Raw genomic sequence first — 19265 nt, 5'->3', positions numbered from 1 at the left:
TAATCCCCATTTCGCCTTATTTAGATTAAATTTAATTAAATATGTTTCATCGTACAACTTTGATTCTGAAAATGTAACATACAACCTTGTAATATTGAGCCAGCGACATGACGTACATATCTCACTCACAGGCTTATTGTTTTTGAAGTACAGAGCGGGGAGTTGGTCTCGTAATGAGAGGTTAGCTGTGCAGACTAGATATGAAAGAGTGGCAAGTGTGGTCGCTTACAGAACACCATCAAGGTTTGGAAATGTAGAGGAAAAGGATGTGCCTTGAGGAGACCAGGAAGTAGCGATCAATAAGATATCATCTAAGGATGAGGTCATAAATAGGAAAAAGGAAGAAAGCCCTTGAGTTTCCACAATAAATCTGGATGACATACCCGATCAAATACTAGACAAAATGAAAGAGGAATGCTAACCATGGCAGTGCGTGCCGTATGTTTGATGTACGGTAGAATAGCAGAACCTAAGTTATTAAGTTAGAAATAACTTTTTTATGATTTTTGTACTATATTTTGAATGAAAATAGTTCGAATGAACTAAAAATGAAATCAGGAAGTTAAAACTTCTGAAGAGTGGCAAAGTGGGACTTATTGCTATATCACCATGGCGACCGCTGGAGATCGTTAATACGCTTCCCTTATAGTTTAATATCCGCTTTTAGTCGGGAAATAATTTCAACCATAATCAGGTTTATTTATTAGAATTTTATTTCATTAACTTGGCAAAAATTTAATTGGTTATATCTTTCCATTTCCGTATTAATTTGATTAAGAATGAGGTGTAATGCAGTTAATTATTTTTGTCTTGGTCTTTTTTTTTTGTAAATATTGCACGAATCTTTTTTTTGTAATTTTTTGTTTCTTTTATTAATTACTGAAAAAACGTAGATTCATCTATTTGGAGACTTCAGATATACTTTTGACTGTGTCACGCAGTTTGTATGGATAGAAATGGACTCTGTTTAGACCTAATGACCCTGGGGAGGTCACAGAAAAATTGATTATGCTCTCCAATAAAACGGTGGAAGCCAAGAGATGTCCCGGGTGAAGGATCAAGGAAGTAATCGTATGCCTAAAGCAAGGTGATCCTCTCAGACCAATTTTAAACATTGTGGCTCTTGAACCAGCAATAAGAGCGATACGAACGAACCCGTATGATTAATCTACAACCCTTTCTCTGAGCATAAGGCGTACGCTGAGTTGTTGTATCGAATACTTTAGCTAGGACCTTTCAGAAGTTTGAACGAGCAGAAAAAACACAAATTAATGTTTGCCAAAAAAAATACATTGAGAAGTGAAAGCCATCAATGTGGCGAACCATAGATTAGAGAGGCTAAAAACCATTTAAATATTTAGGTGTGTCAGTCGCCATGTCCAGGGAAATTGGCTCAGACTGTTTGTAAAGAAATGTTATTTTGCTATTCAAAAGTTGTCCCAGTTTAGAACGGTGGTCATACGTGCAAAAGTGCTGATAAGCAGTATATTATTGGAGCAGTAGTCACATACGCAAATGAATTTAGGTGTTGTCTGGGCAGGATGAGATCGTTCTGGTTGAGTGGGAGAGAAATATCCTGTGAGAAAATCACAGTTCATTGAAAGTAGGGTTGCTACATCGATTAAATCGAATGCGGAGCTGAGGGAAAAATGAGCAGACAGAAAGTATGCCTTTGGTTATTAGGTAGGCTTACCATAATTACGAAGAGCCAAACCGGGTCGCAGAGGAGGAAGAGGACCGGGACGCAGAGGAGGAAGAGGCTCATTTTCGTTTTGCTTTTCGATAAATTTGTGTTTTTCATATTTGAAATGCAATCAAAATTATTAAGAACTGAAAACATATTAATAAATGGGCGCAGAGGAACGATCGGCCGCGGTGTCGGTGTTGTTCAAGTTTAACCGGGACGCCGGGACAGGGATCTCAAACCGGGACCATCCCGGTCAAACCGGGACGTATGGTAAGCCTATTATTAGGTCATGTGGAACGGACGAAAGCGAATCTTTTGCCTTTGATACAATGTGGCACTACAGGTTAGTCGGCGTCATTAAGAAAGACTTCCTTTCAGATGACTCGATGAAGCGGACCTAAGAAGCGCGTAGATGGCGCTCTAAGGCCGACGATCGGGATGAATGCAAGAAGCTGTTGGAGTAGGCCGAATCCTTTCTGTACTGTAACGCCCCTGAAAGGAAGATGGAGAGTTAGTAAAGTTGGTAAACTTTTCTAAGTAAACTTTGTCATAATTTCTCTAATAATTTCCTGGAGCGCTAAAAGGTTATAAAGGAAAAATAGTTTCATAAAACTAAATCCACTCACAAAATTGCTTCATTATCTTAATAAACTTTCAACAGATATTATTGGAGGTTCCGATAATTTGTAAAAGTTAGCCGTCTTCTACATTATATCTGAAAATTCTTTCATTATCTTTTGAAAAAGAATCTAAAACTCGAAACTGTTAATCAAACCAATTGTAGCGATTTATTTATAATACTTTTTAAGTTTTTGCATGTATTCTTAATTTCATACAACTGAGGTTTTAAAGTGAGTGAGTGAGTGAAAAGAAAATGTCTTCGTAATCACGATAAAGTGAAATCAAGATAAATTTCAAGAAAAAAAAGAAAGAAAAAGCACAAGGCCCATTGAATTTACCTTGAGATGCTGCTATATTAATCACATACTAGATAACTACATGAACAATGTACGTGAAACAATATTGTTTATCAGCAACAAAATCAACAATGCAGAGCCAGAAATGGGAAAAGTCTTTTTGTTTGCATTGTTCTTCGTAGAGAAGGTAATAAATTTCAAAGCATTTTATGTCAGCTGCAGATGTTAGTAAAATAATTCATTTCAGCGCACTTTAATGGCAATTAGCTACAGGACAGGGGAGAAAAAATAATTTTCTTTTTTCCTCCATTTTACCTGCGCTTTATTAAATCACATAAATCTTTAAATAATTAACTGAAGTCTTAACACGCAGCAAGATTGTTTTATCATTTATTTAAAAACTAAATTTTCTTTGCTGCAACAGAATGAACCTTCTTATTGTTTATAAAATTTTATTTTTCAAAATAACTGTTTATAACTAACTAAACTACAGCTAATGAAAACCTTGACAAACATACCAATAATCATTTTGAAGGTTAAAAAGAAGAAGTATTAGTTTGTGGTGTTGTTATGGGCAAAAGTAAGATTGTGTAGGGCCCCTTATCTATTTTCAACATATCACATGATAATGATACATTTTAGTGAACAATTACAATCAAAATTTGGGAATATTTTCAAAAAAGCTGTTTTACAGTGCGAATTTAAAGGGGAACTGTTGCATCGAAAGTAGTAACAAACTAAAATATAACTTCCAAATTATTGCTAGAAGCTTTTATGTATTGAGAACTGTCTATTCTTTGGATGAATTTCATTCAGATGCCATCCATTTGAAAACCTCTAGTAACAAGAAATAAAAGAAGGTTACTATCTTTACCCTCATCTTTTTTTTATGAGTCGGATAAGTTTTCCTGACAGGTCACTGAGAAACTTCTCTGTTGGCATTTGCATTTTCATAGCGTTAGTCTTATGGCAGACCAAAGTTAGTATTGGTATACTTTGTTGAAAGTCTTTGCTACTGTGAAATTTCACACTGATCCGTCCAAACTTTGTACATTGTCCGTTTTTGTCTTCAAAGGCATACAGTCTTTAAGATGCAAGCAAGGTAAGGAATATTTTACCTAAACAAGATAAAATTTTGTATCAAAGCAGTACGATTGCTGAAATTAACTACTTTTATAGATGTTGAAAACATTGTCAGAACATGTGCAGGATATGAATTTAGAATTATAGGATATTATGCATTTACGTTTGACAAAAACAGTCTGATTATTTTGTGAAAAATAATGTTCATTTTAGATATTATTTTTGTCTCACATTTAGGTATGTTAATTTTAATTACAACATTACTGCCATAAGAAAAAAAATTTTTTGTTTCTGGATAAACACCTACATTTATATCGAACATCTTTCCTGCGAGAATCTGCTATATGTTTGGGTTATTCATTTGTTTCGGTTTATCAGGATGTTTTGAAAACCCATCACTTGCATAAAATTCTGGAATACATATTTTGACTTTTTATGGTAGTCAGACACTTTTATCAAAAGATTGGCGGACGCCAGAAACCATTGGACGACACTGAAATACAATTGGCGGAACCACACTCACGGATGAGTGCACCGATTTTTCCATCATGGCGATCCAATTTAGCATGTATTATTATAATAATTATTCGAAAGGGTATCTTAAAGTATTGGAACTAAGCCACTTGTTGGCTTCTACCCTACCGGATGGAAAAACCTTACCTCTTCCCACACTACTTACTCCTAAACCTTCCAGTCTCATTACAGTACCTTCTTAAATCCGTCAGAGGCAGTTTTACAAACTTGACTTATCATCACTCCAAAGATTCTCAAGATTATGCGACACCTTACTCAAGGCACTTTTGAATTCCACACTGTTAAAACAAGTAAGGGAGCCATTGGCGCATGTCCGGTAATCAGCGCCACATTATTCCTTAGATCTTTTCTGTTCTATTTGATAATCTCAACATAATACCTTGGCTTAACATATGATTACAATAAGTCAATTTTCGTTTACTTAATAAGTTAACAATTGTGAAGTGTATTTTTTTATTTTCCGGAGAACGTTTCATCGAGGGAATCCCCACATTCATCTCACACATCTTACTTAAAAAATTGAACGTACTTCTGCAATTATAAACTATAGTTATTTCGTGCACAGATCTAAAAAGGTAGAAGATATAAAGGGTTGAAAATTTTTTGGGTCATGAAATTCTGTAAAATTCTGGCCGTTCTGTATCTCCCACCGTGAACCACGTATTCGTATGAAATTTTGTACTCTTGTACACTTTGTTTTTCTCAATTATAAAATTTATTTACTTTTTCCACAGATCTAAAAAGATAGAAGATATAAAGGGTTGAAAATTTTTTGGGTCATGAAATTCTGTAAAATAATGGCCGTTCTATATCTCCCACCGAGAAACACGTATTGATATGAAATTTTGTTTTCTTATACACTTTGTTTTTCTCAATTATAAACTATAGTTATTTTGTGCACAGATCTAAAAAGGTAGAAGATATATAGGGTTGAAATTTTTTTGGGTCATGGAATTCTGTAAAATTATGGCCGTTCTATATCTCCCACCGTGAACCACGTATTCGTATGAAATTTTGTTTTCTTGTACACTTTGTTTTTCTCAATTATAAACTATAGTTATTTTGTACACAGATCTAAAAAAGGTAGAAAATATAAAGGGTTGAAAATCTTTTGGGTCATGAAGTTCTGTAAAATTATGGCCGTTCTATATCTCCCACTGTGAACCATGTATTGGTATGGAATTTTGTTCTCTTATACACTTTGTTTTTCTCAATTATAAAATTTATTTACTTTTTGCACAGATCTAAAAAGGTAGAAGATATAAAGGGTTGAAAATTTTTTGGGTCATGAAATTCTGTAAAATTATGGCCGTTCTATATCTCCCACCGTGAACCACGTATTCGTATGAAATTTTGTTTTCTTGTACACTTTGTTTTTCTCAATTATAAACTATAGTTATTTTGGGCACAGATCTAAAAAGGTAGAAGATATAAAGGGTTGAAAATTTTTTGGGTCTTGGAATTCTGTAAAATTATGGCAGTTCTATAACTCCCACCGCGAACCACGTATTCGTATGAAATTTTGTTTTCTTATACACTTTGTTTTTCTCAATTATAAAATTTATTTACTTTTTACACAGATCTAAAAAAGGTAGAAGAAATAAAGGGTTGAAAATGTTTTGGGTCATGAAATTCTGTAAAATTATTGCCGTTCTATATCTCCCACCGTGAACCACGTATTCGTATGAAATTTTGTTTTCTTGTACTCATTATTTTTCTCAATTGAAAACTATAGTTATTTTGTGCACAGATCTAAAAAGGTAGAAGATTTAAGGGTTGATAATTTTTTGGGTCATGAAATTCTGTAAAATTATGACCGTTCTATATCTCCCACTGTGAACCACGTATTGATATGTAATTTTGTTCTCTTATACACATTGTTTTTCTCAATTATAAACTATAGTTATTTTGTGCACAGATCTAAAAAGGTAGAAGATATAAAGGGTTGAAAATTTTTTGGGTCATGGAATTCTGTAAAATTATGGCCGTTCTATAACTCCCACCGTGAACCACGTATTCGTATGAAATTTTGTTTTCTTGTACACTTTGTTTTTCGCAATTATAAAATTTATTTACATTTTGCACAGATCTAAAAAGATAGAAGATATAAAGGGTTGAAAATTTTTTGGGTCATGATATTCTGTAAAATTATGGCCATTCTATATTTCCCACTGTTAAAGCATGTATTGGTACGGAATTTTGTTCTCATGTACACTTTGTTTTTCTCAATTATAAACTATAGTTATTTTGTGCACAGATCTAAAAAGGTAGAAGATTTAAGGGTTGATAATTTTTTGGGTCATGCAATTCTGTAAAATTATAGCCGTTCTATATCTCCCACTGTGAACCACGTATTGATATGGAATTTTGTTCTCTTATACACTTTGTTTTTCTCAATTATAAACTATAGTTATTTTGTGCACAGATCTAAAAAGGTAGAAGATATAAAGGGTTGAAAATTTTTTGGGTCATGGAATTCTGTTAAAATGTGGCTCTTCTATATCTCCCACCGTGAACCACGTATTCGTATGAAATTTTGTTTTCTTGAACACTTTGTTTTTCTCAATTATAAAATTTATTTACTTTTTGCACAGATCTAAAAAAGGTAGAAGATATAAAGGGTTGAAAATTTTTTGGGTCATGGAATTCTGTAAAATTATGGCCGTTCTATATCTCCCACTGTGAACCATGTATTGGTGTGGAATTTTGTTCTCTTGTACACTTTGTTTTTCTCAATTATAAACTATAATTATTTTGTGCACAGATCTAAAAAGGTAGAAGATATAAAAGGTTGGAAAATTTTTGGGTCATGAAATTCTGTAAAATTGTGGCCGTTCTATATCTCCCACCGGGAACCACGTATTCGTATGAAATTTTGTACTCTTGTACACTTTGTTTTTCTCAATTATAAAATTTATTTACTTTTTGCACAGATCTAAAAAGATAGAAGATATAAAGGGTTGAAAATTTTTTGGGTCATGAAATTCTGTAAAATTATGGCCGTTCTATATCTCCCAACGTGAACCACGTATTCGTATGAAATTTTGTTTTCTTGTACACTTTATTTTTCTCAATTGAAAACTATAGTTATTTTGTGCACAGATCTAAAAAGGTAGAAGATTTAAGGGTTGAAAATTTTTTGGGTCATGGAATTCTGTAAAATTATGGCCGTTCTATAACTCCCACCGTGAACCACGTATTCGTATGAAATTTTGTTTTCTTGTACACTTTGTTTTTCGCAATTATAAAATTTATTTACATTTTGCACAGATCTAAAAGGATAGAAGATATAAAGGGTTGAAAATTTTTTGGGTCATGAAATTCTGTAAAATTATGGCCATTCTATATTACCCACTGTGAACCATGTATTGGTACGGAATTTTGTTCTCTTGTACACTTTGTTTTTCTCAATTATAAAATATAGTTATTTTGTGCACAGATCTAAAAAGGTAGAAGATATAAAGTGTTGAAAATTTTTTGGGTCATGGAATTCTGTAAAATTATGGCCGTTCTATATCTCCCACCGTGAACCACGTATTCGTATGAAATTTTGTTTTCTTGTACACTTTGTTTTTCTCAATTATAAACTATAGTTATTTTGTGCACAGATCTAAAAAGGTAGAAGATATAAAGGGTTGAAAATTTTTTGGGTCATAAAATTCTGTAAAATTATGGCCGTTCTATATCTCCCACTGTGAACCACGTATTGATATGGAATTTTGTTCTCTTATACACTTTGTTTTTCTCAATTATAAACTATAGTTATTTTGTGCACAGATCTAAAAAGGTAGAAGATATAAAAGGTTGGAAAATTTTTGGGTCATGAAATTCTGTAAAATTGTGGCCGTTCTATATCTCCCACCGGGAACCACGTATTCGTATGAAATTTTGTACTCTTGTACACTTTGTTTTTCTCAATTATAAAATTTATTTACTTTTTGCACAGATCTAAAAAGATAGAAGATATAAGGGTTGAAAATTTTTTGGGTCATGGAATTCTGTAAAATTATGGCCGTTCTATAACTCCCACCGTGAACCACGTATTCGTATGAAATTTTGTTTTCTTGTACACTTTGTTTTTCGCAATTATAAAATTTATTTACATTTTGCACAGATCTAAAAGGATAGAAGATATAAAGGGTTGAAAATTTTTTGGGTCATGAAATTCTGTAAAATTATGGCCATTCTATATTACCCACTGTGAACCATGTATTGGTACGGAATTTTGTTCTCTTGTACACTTTGTTTTTCTCAATTATAAAATATAGTTATTTTGTGCACAGATCTAAAAAGGTAGAAGATATAAAGTGTTGAAAATTTTTTGGGTCATGGAATTCTGTAAAATTATGGCCGTTCTATATCTCCCACCGTGAACCACGTATTCGTATGAAATTTTGTTTTCTTGTACACTTTGTTTTTCTCAATTATAAACTATAGTTATTTTGTGCACAGATCTAAAAAGGTAGAAGATATAAAGGGTTGAAAATTTTTTGGGTCATAAAATTCTGTAAAATTATGGCCGTTCTATATCTCCCACTGTGAACCACGTATTGATATGGAATTTTGTTCTCTTATACACTTTGTTTTTCTCAATTATAAACTATAGTTATTTTGTGCACAGATCTAAAAAGGTAGAAGATATAAAGGGTTGAAAATTTTTTGGGTCATGAAATTCTGTAAAATTGTGGCCGTTCTATATCTCCCACCGTGAACCACGTATTCGTATGAAATTTTGTTTTCTTGTACACTTTGTTTTTCTCAATTATAAACTATAGTTATTTTGTGCACAGATCTAAAAAGGTAGAAGATATAAAGGGTTGAAAATTTTTTGGGTCATGAAATTCTGTAAAATTATGGCCATTCTATATTTCCCACTGTGAACCATGTATTGGTACGGAATTTTGTTCTCTTGTACACTTTGTTTTTCTCAATTATAAACTATAGTTATTTTGTGCACAGATCTAAAAAGGTAGAAGATATAAAGGGTTGAAAATTTTTTGGGTCATGGAATTCTGTAAAATTATGGCCGTTCTATATCTCTCACCGTGAACCACGTATTCGTATGAAATTTTGTTTTCTTGTACACTTTGTTTTTCTCAATTATAAACTATAGTTATTTTGTGCACAGATCTAAAAAGGTAGAAGATATAAAGGGTTGAAAATTTTTTGGGTCATAAAATTCTGTAAAATTATGGCCGTTCTATATCTCCCACTGTGAACCACGTATTGATATGGAATTTTGTTCTCTTATACACTTTGTTTTTCTCAATTATAAACTATAGTTATTTTGTGCACAGATCTAAAAAGGTAGAAGATATAAAGGGTTGAAAACTTTTTAGGTCATGAAATTCTGTAAAATTGTGGCCGTTCTATATCTCCCACCGTGAACCACGTATTCGTATGAAATTTTGTTTTCTTGTACACTTTGTTTTTCTCAATTATAAACTATAGTTATTTTGTGCGCAGATCTAAAAAGGTAGAAGATATAAAGGGTTGAAAATTTTTTGGGTCATGGAATTCTGTAAAATTATGGCCGTTCTATATCTCCCACCGTGAACCACGTATTCGTATGAAATTTTGTTTTCTTGTACACTTTGTTTTTCTCAATTATAAACTATAGTTATTTTGTGCACAGATCTAAAAAGGTAGAAGATATAAAGGGTTGAAAATTTTTTGGGTCATGAAATTCTGTAAAATTATGGCCATTCTATATTTCCCACTGTGAACCATGTATTGGTACGGAATTTTGTTCTCTTGTACACTTTGTTTTTCTCAATTATAAACTATAGTTATTTTGTGCACAGATCTAAAAAGGTAGAAGATATAAAGGGTTGAAAATTTTTTGGGTCATGGAATTCTGTAAAATTGTGGCCGTTCTATATCTCTCACTGTGAACCACGTATTGATATGGAATTTTGTTCTCTTTTACAATTTGTTTTTCTCAATTATAAAATTTATTTACTTTTTGCACAGATCTAAAATGGTAGAAGATATAAAGGGTTGAAAATTTTTTGGGTCATGGAATTCTGTAAATTTATGGCCGTTCTATATCTCTCACCGTGAACCACATATTCGTATGAAATTTTGTTTTCTTGTACACTTTGTTTTTCTCAATTATAAACTATAGTTATTTTGTGCACAGATCTAAAAAGGTAGAAGATATAAAGGGTTGAAAACTTTTTGGGTCATGAAATTCTGTAAAATTGTGGCCGTTCTATATCTCCCACCGTGAACCACGTATTCGTATGAAATTTTGTTTTCTTGTACACTTTGTTTTTCTCAATTATAAAATTTATTTACTTTTTGCACAGATCTAAAAAGGTAGAAGATATAAAGGGTTGAAAATTTTTTGGGTCATGAAATTCTGTAAAATTATGGCCATTTTATATTTCCCACTGTGAACCATGTATTGGTACGGAATTTTGTTCTCTTGTACACTTTGTTTTTCTCAATTATAAACTATAGTTATTTTGTGCACAGATCTAAAAAGGTAGAAGATATAAAGGGTTGAAAATTTTTTGGGTCATGGAATTCTGTAAAATTGTGGCCGTTCTATATCTCTCACTGTGAACCACTTATTTATATGGAATTTTGTTCTCTTTTACACTTTGTTTTTCTCAATTATAAAATTTATTTACTTTTTGCACAGATCTAAAATGGTAGAAGATATAAAGGGTTGAAAATTTTTTGGGTCATGGAATTCTTTAAAATTGTGGCCGTTTTATATCTCTCACGGTGAACCACGTATTGATATGGAATTTTGTTCTCTTGTACACTTTGTTTTTCTCAATTATAAAATTTATTTACTTTTTGCACAGATCTAAAAAGATAGAAGATATAAAGGGTTGAAAATTTTTTGGGTCATGAAATTCTGTAAAATTATGGACGTTCTAAATCTCCCACCGTGAACCACGTATTCGTATGAAATTTTGTTTTCTTGTACACTTTGTTTTTCTCAATTATAAACTATAGTTATTTTGTGCACAGATATATAATTTTAGAAGATATAAAGCAGTGGTTCTTCACCAGTGTTCTGCGAATATGGTCCAAGTGTTCCGTGAAATTTCAATTTTAAATGTATTGAAATTTAGAAACTTAGGAAAGATACGAAAACAAAAAATTGTTCCTTTTTTTTTTAATTTGAATTTAATTTTAAGTTCTTGCTAAATACCGAATTTCAAATTATTTAATGTTTGTGTTCCGCGAGAAAAATATATATATATATATATAATTGTGTTCCGCGTCTATGAAAAGGTTAAAAACCACAGGTAGACTCGTGAAGAAGTCCAAGTCTACAAAAATTAACCGAAAAGTATTTATTGAAGGTCCTCGCCAAAACGTGGTTCGAACCATTGGTTGAAAAGCCATAAAAGTGGATGTTTAAATTAGTTTGATTAACGATTGAAATTGAACTAATTCGGTGATGAAAATTAAAGTTCAATTTAATTCTCAGATTTAATCATACTTTTTTTAGTTTATTAACGATTAAATCTGAAATTTAATTGATTTAATAATTGTCATATGATTAAAATTACGATTAAATTTGCCGATTAAATTCTGATTAAAATTAAATTCTAAAAATCAATTAAATTTAGAATTTAATTTTTTTTTTAATCAGTGCTCAACTCTGGCGTCAGAGTTACATCTACTGCTGCCTTCCACTTGATCTGTAGGTTATTTAGTTAAGACTTTCTATCTTCTATATTTTAGTAATTTTTTAGACTACCTTTACAAATCACGCGTTTTGTGAGGTAAGTATAGGGATCAATTTTGGATTGATCTTTGACTGTGAAAAGATTCTTAACTTTGCCCACTTAGTGGCGTGGACTAGTTCACTTCTAGTGTATCCAGCTAAACACCGGACAAGATTGTCGAGGTGGGAAATAAGATTTATTGAAATAGGTTCATCCGGTTCCATTCTTTATAAGTTCGACAAGTTTGGAAGATTTTTTCCATCGCCTCGATGTCTTAATGGAAAGCGGGTTTGTCGCTTGGTACCATTCATATTCACGAAACCATTCTCCAGTAGAGAACTTCCTGGGTTTGCGTTTTGCACGCTAATTTTACAAGACTATCTTATATGTTGGAATTATTTCCATTTTCTATTCAATAATTTATTTTTCTTGTACTATTAGTAAACATTAAAGAAATGAAAATGCTTTACATTATTGAATATATTAAATTCGACCAAATGAGTTGTGCTTACTGAGACTTAAACTTTTCACTAAATGCGACTAAGCGTTATCGCTACTACAAACAACATGGATTCGTTCAACTGTGTACTGTTGAGGACATCTTCTGTTGTAGGCTTTGCGCAAATTAAATAATAGAATTAAATGCATCGTCATTCCTTATGTTATGTTTTTAAATACTTTGTAATGTTCTCTCATTTTTGAAAAAGGTTATGTAGCACTAAGATTTTCGTCCGGTTTTTCCAACTTAATTATAAGAGGGATAACAAAATGCTCAGGAATTTACTAAATGGTTGCTTAGTAAACTTCGAACTTTATGGCTTGATAACTAAATAAAAGTGGCTTTTAAAAGTTTGTAAATAAAGTAGTTGTAGTCGTTTGAAAGATGGAAATAAGGCTTCTCTTGTTGGTTGAGTTATTTTTTTTGAAGAGGCCACTAATCGTCTCCAGTGTCTTGACTCCATCTTCACGATGTTTCAGCTAATCGCAAAGCTGTAGACCTGCTTTGTTTGTCTATTTGTAAACTTCAAACAATGCTAATAGTTGTAGAAAACTTTGCAAATAATTAATAATTTTCATCTTTTAAAAATCTTGCAACTTTAAATATTTTTCAGGATTCGTTAATAGTTTTGAAATAAGTATTTTACTGATTGCGAATAGATAAATGTTTTTGCATTGGAACAAGACATTGGAGATAATAAGCGCCCTGGAAAATTTTTATTCCTTTAAAGATTTTCTTAACCTTAAACGAACAATTTCTAAATTAAAATTCAAAGTCACAATATGTAGTTTAAAATTCTGCAACAAAGTTCACTGTGATATTGTTTGTTTATTAAGGATCTATAACAATTTTAGACGAAATTATCTATTCATTCTGCTATATTAATTGACGAGGATAAGTAAAAATATGACAACGCGTCGTAGGGAGAGGTAGCAATGATTACTGAAGTACGAGGCTCTCGTTGGCTCTCAACTTTACCCTGACATACTAAACAAATACAGTTTTGTTTTTAAATTAATTTGATCAAATTTAGAAAAATACCTATCATTTACGAATTAGTACATTATTTTACTGTTTCATTTTAAATTTCGCCTAATAATAATTATTATTTTTAATAAAAAAAAAGCTTCAGCAGTAGCAAAATTGATTCAGTAGATGTTAAATATTTATTTATTTTCTTTTTATCAAAATTTATTCGCTAATGCGCGGTAAAATTTCTAATTGAAAAAGCGCTTTAAAAAACGCAGCTGCTTCAGCCGAGCGTAATTAATTGAATAATTTAAAAGAATATCTTTATTTATTTTTTTAATTTGAAAAACAATTTTAATTTGAAAGTATAAAATATTTTATGTGTAGAAATTGTTAGTGCGATGTGTTTGTATGGTGTGAATTTGTGTTTACGTGACAAAAGTATTAGTTGTTTATGGATTCATAATTTTTTTAATTAATTTCCATTGGTTTGAAGTCCATTATTTCTTACTTTTCTTTTTGTTTATTTAAAAAAATAAATAAATAAATAAATGAAAATTTAACAAAAAAAAAAAATTTGGAGCTTAAAAAAAAAGTACAGGCAAGGAATGGCGTTTTCCACACAGATGCCGAGAATACTGAAGCTGCCGATCTACAGCGCAAATTAGAGATACTCAACAACATTGTGGATCAAGAAGCCAGAGCTGAACAGGCGAGAAGGCAAATGCAATATTTTGGACATTGTAAGTATTGATAGAATATACATGACATTGTCAATATAATTATAAATTAATAAGTAATTTAAATAAAGCAAAAAATAAAAGTAAACGTCTGGCTGGCTTTGACGCGCTTCTAATTTAGCCGCACTTATTTTCTGCTTTTATGTCATTTATTTTTTGTGTTTCATTTAATTTAAATATTTTAATAAAATACAGTATTCTATTAAAAAATATATTAAGGATGAAGCATATATTTCCTAGTTTATATTATTACTTGTTTCTATTTTTATAAGATTGCGTTGTTACTGTGATGAAAGAATCTTACCCTATTTTCTTTCTACTAAAAGCAGCTCTAATAGAGTTGACGAAATTGAATCTTCACAATATTGGGCACCTCTTATTTTTATCATTTTGTGCCTTACAAAGTAATAAAATATAATTTCAGATATTGTGGGCGGCCAATAAATTTTGTTGGAGTGATACTTTTTTTTTGTTTTTTAGTTTTCACTTGTGCAACAGTGCATCCAAATTTTATGTTGAACAAACCATATGTATTATTCTGTGCACTAATTATATTTCTCCAAGAGCATTGCTAACGTACATAAGGTTCTCGAATTTACAAGTTTAGGACGTTTGATTTGTAATAAATTTAATTTTGGAGAAACATTTATGTATGCATTGTGGGTACTTTTCAGTTTTGTTTACTTTTTTGTGTTAATCTAATTTGAATTATTAATCAGTACCTCGTTTGATGCCTGGAAATTCTGCTTTGATAGTTAAGAACATTTTGCAGATGTTCGAAAATATTCCATGCTTCTGGAAAGATTCGTCTGGCAATTCCTTAAAGTAATGTTCATGGAAAACGATCCATTCTCTTTTATCCCCCTAAATCATCTTATCCCTGCTGCTAAGGACTCTAGTTCTAAAAAGTTTTCCTGTGATTTTGAACTGAGTAGATAGCCTTTAACCATAGAAAGAAAAAATGTTGTTCTTTTTTAGACTTATTTCCTTCTTTGAAGCCGTATTCTGGAATGGTTGAAGTTTCAATCTAAAAAGGTAGAGTCTTCTAAGAGATTAAAAGAAATATCTGTCAACTAAGGACATTTGTTGATAACTTCATTTCGCTGGAAACTTTCAGTCATTCTTCATAAAATGGTTTCAAAAATCTCTCAATCTTCCAAAATATTGCACTGTATTGCCGAGTATGTTTTTTATCTTGAATTTCTGCTCGGTCCTGGCAACAAATAAGAACTCAAAAAAGTCAAATGATCATCTTTTCCTGGACTATTCAGTCACGTCACTGAATGTTGCTGGGATGCAAATTGGCGAACACTTCATACAGCGAGTTCTGCAATTTAAAGTAATCGTGAAGGTGATAAACATTTTGGAAAACAATGTGATACTATTTTAAATTACAGACCAATATAAAATCTGAAGTATTCTATTTATTTATTTATTTTTTTTTTTCTACGGTTGGTATAAAATCTATATTTTTTATTGTAACTACAATGTTAAAAACAATTGCAGAGATATCTTCAGTATTGCAGGAGGCGAAAGTTTAGGTCATTCATTTTCCTTATTTTGAGGCATATCTTTTAAAAAATAAGACACAAAAATAGACATATTTAAATTATGAAAAGTCTGCTTATTTATTAGGATTGTTTACTAGTTTTAATCACTAACGTTACCATGTTTTTTTTTTTAGATAATAATAATTGTTAACATATTCTAATAGATATTCGACATTTTTGTGTGCACTAACTTTAAACTTTATTAGACATTATGGCACAGATCGAAACCTTAAGGAATTTTCTTTAAAAAGTCTTTATAAATGCTTTTTTTTTTTTTGTCCAATCACTGTATTACTTCTTTATTGTAAATTTATTATTTGATACTCACTCAACCCTTAGCAATATTGATGTAACATTGGATGCAAAATAAAGGTCCTCTATAAAAAATAAATAAATAATAGTCAGTCCATCTTTAGAGTGCGAAATTCAATTAAATGAGAGTCACTTCGGTAACAAGGTGAACAACAATAATTTTTTTTTTTTTATTTTTAAATTGTTTTAAGTCCCTAATAGGTCCATAACAATGTTCGCTTGATTGTCCATTCAATACAATTCGTTCAAACTTTGTTTATACATTATACATAGGCATTAATAATAGTAATAAATTTAAACAATTAATTTAATTTAATATTTAGAAAAATATTGCAATAACGATATTAGTTTAATAATAAACTTTGTATTCTATGAAAGAAGTTTTATGCAATACTTGTTTAATTTAAAAATTAGGAGATTTCCATATTACATAGAAGGTCGACAGTTTTTTAAAATGATTTTCTACATAGAAAATAAATTAAATAGTGGAATTAAACTTCCAACTATTTTAAAAAAAATCTTCTGGAAACACTCACAGGACTCTCTCTTACCACAGTTTCAGTACTAAAATAACCTTGAAACTAACAATTTGCTCTAAAAAAGAAGGTCACATTAATATTGCATAAACCCACTTTAAAGGTACTATTCAAAATACGTTAAAAACCTTATTATTAGGAAATAAATTAACCTAGCATTATAGGAATAACACTTTCCATATAAATTCATATTTTTTCCATAAATTTTGGTTTAACCAATCCTAGACTCAGAATAAATCTGGTAAGAAATTTAAGGAAGACCCAGAAAAGATAGAGATGCCCAGGAATTCCACGGAAACTCTGCATTGGTTTTTATCTTATTTGGGCATTAATCTAATACATCCTTTTCGAAACACATACTGTTCCATAGAACTATTTACATGCTTCAATCCTTCTAGTAATCCCTCTAAATGGCGGGTGCCGAAGTAATTCAAAAAGGTAGCTTCTAAACCTAAATAATACTCATGTGTGTTTGTTTTAAAGTTGGAGCAATGCAAGTGATCTTTAGGAATTTGTTTATGGGGTTGTAAGCATGGCAGCCATCTAGTTTATAGAAGTGACATCACCTCCTAGGGTGGCCAAATTTGGTTAATTTAAATCATTAACCACTAATTGAGGATTCAAAGTTTATTTGAAATTTCTTTAGAGTCTTACAGCGGTAACCTTTTGTACTTACAAAGGCATTACCTTGGCGGCGCTATCAGAAGTATTTATTTTCGTAGCATTCATCCCGCTCTTTACTTGCCAGTTCTCCCGTAATGTTTGAAATTAGGTAATTCGTAGTTATGTCGAGCCTTTTCCTAAATATTTGAACCACTACTAACTTTTACAGCATCTTATTTTCTCAATTCTGGGAGGCAAAAATTACAGTATACTTTGTAGCAACATTATATATTTGACGAATGTAGCTCAATTACCAAAACTTAGTGGAATAAGTTGTAAAAAGAATTAAGAAGAAAATGGTATCTCTACACCACATAATCACCAAAATGATGGTTGGCCTGCTGCTAGAATCATTCAAGTATTGGGATTGGAACAGATCAATTAAAAAGCGGTGCATTATTGCTTTCAGCTGCCTTCCGTATTGAAAATAACGGGATCATTTGGTATATTTAACATAGGAAGATTGTTGACTTATATGTAATATGGATAACTTTAATTATAAAAACTATCTCTTATTTATATAATCACTGTATGAAATTGTATTTTTCATTCTGGAATAATATAAATTTCTTTTGTTTTCTTAAAAATAAAAATCAATTACAAAAAATGAGATACTTTTAAATTTTCTTTCAGATCAGACAAAAGAAATTTCCATTTACGACGGTAGGCTATTCTTTTTTGTATCCTAACATCAATTAAAATTAGCTTTTTTTTATTTATAAATGAATATATAGAATTTTCCAAGTATTAGTGCAGTTAAAAGAAAGTAAAAGAAAACTAATTAGTGAGTTAATTGTTTTTTAAAAAAACAGTAGCGAAATTTTTGGCAAATAAATTTCTAAATAAAAACTTGTCTTTTATTTATCTTTTTATTTTTGGTTCTGAATGCCTTTTTTTTTAGTTTACGTGTAATAAATTAGCTATTAGCTTTTATGTAAAAAATGTCTTTTTATAATTTTATTACAAATTTTGAGGAGAAAAACCAAGAAACTCGTTCGAAAATTAGATAAAAAAAAAGTTGTTAGCAAGGATGGTATGTTGTAACCTGTACCCACCACTCTTCGTGATGTAGCCTCTAATATTTTAGATAAAAAGAACTAGTTATTTTATTTTATTTTATTTTTTTAAAGTAACTTATGAAAACTTCTTAAATCCTTTAGAAAGAACAGTGTTCTGTTTTTAAAAATGGAATTTAAAAAATCTTTTTTCCCACTATCTTTAAAATTGGTCGGATATATCCAGTGATATTTTTCAACTTTGACCTTTATTCTTTACAGTTTGATAGAATAGCTTAGTAAAGACTAAATATTTTCATCGTTATATAAAGTTCTATTCTCGTCGTTTTTTCACAAAAAAAAGAGAAATATTTATGTATCAGTATTCTGATTTCAGCAGTAGTTCAAACTTAGAAGTTCAGAAAAATAACCTCATAACTGTTCCTTTTTTTTAGGATAAAATGTTTTTATTCATAATTTTTACATCAAACAATTTACAAAAATAGCCCATTAAAGGGGAGTTAGAATTCTTAAATCCCTAAATTTAGTTTTTGGGTAAAAGTTGTATCAATTATATTCAATCAAATGAATTTTACACAAAATATAAAATGAGGTATAAAATGCCTCTAACCTCTTGTTTCAATTATAGTATGCAAAGTGTAATCACAGTACTTTCCCTATCTTGACAATTCCAGTAACTCTCAAAGTGCTAGACAATTAGTAAATAAAGATATTTGGCCACTGCACTAAAATATAGAAAATTAACAAGTAAATAAATAAAAACTTAAATAAATTATACTTATTTTATTTAAGGAGGATTTGGTCGCTAGGTCAATTTCAGTTGTTTACATTTTATTACAAAATTAAATTTCAATTAATGTTAATGATCCCTTGTAAATTTCTTCTAAGTTTTTTTGACACTGAACAGCTTTTTAATTTTTGTGGGTTGTACAAAAAAACAACACTTTATCTGAGTGCTTAACTTGAGATTTTCATTCCATTTTTGGGAAATCACATTTAAAATTTATTCACCCTATTTAGATAATTTATCATGTTGATTTCAGTAAGATTTAAAGTACATTAACT

The 19265-nt window shown here is 30.6% G+C and overlaps 1 protein-coding gene across 6 annotated transcripts in view; it reads left to right on the top strand.

The window, feature by feature from the left end:
* unc-13 overlaps positions 1-19265 on the top strand; it is a 626295-nt gene that overhangs the window by 195359 nt on the left and 411671 nt on the right. For 4 of the 6 annotated variants that reach the window (XM_074122300.1, XM_074122304.1, XM_074122302.1 and 1 more), the window contains one exon: positions 14010-14126. The exons of the other annotated variants lie outside the window; for them this stretch is intronic. In XM_074122300.1, the coding sequence (XP_073978401.1) occupies positions 14010-14126 (117 nt within the window). The remainder of the gene's footprint in view (positions 1-14009; positions 14127-19265) is intronic. 6 annotated transcript variants of the gene reach the window in all.

This window comes from Rhodnius prolixus, unplaced genomic scaffold, assembly GCF_049639745.1.
Source record: "Rhodnius prolixus isolate KJV_2025 unplaced genomic scaffold, Rpr scaffold_8, whole genome shotgun sequence".
NCBI classification, from domain to species: Eukaryota; Metazoa; Arthropoda; class Insecta; order Hemiptera; family Reduviidae; genus Rhodnius; species Rhodnius prolixus.
Note: the sequence above shows the minus strand (reverse complement) of the source record. Positions and strands in the feature narration are given on the sequence as shown.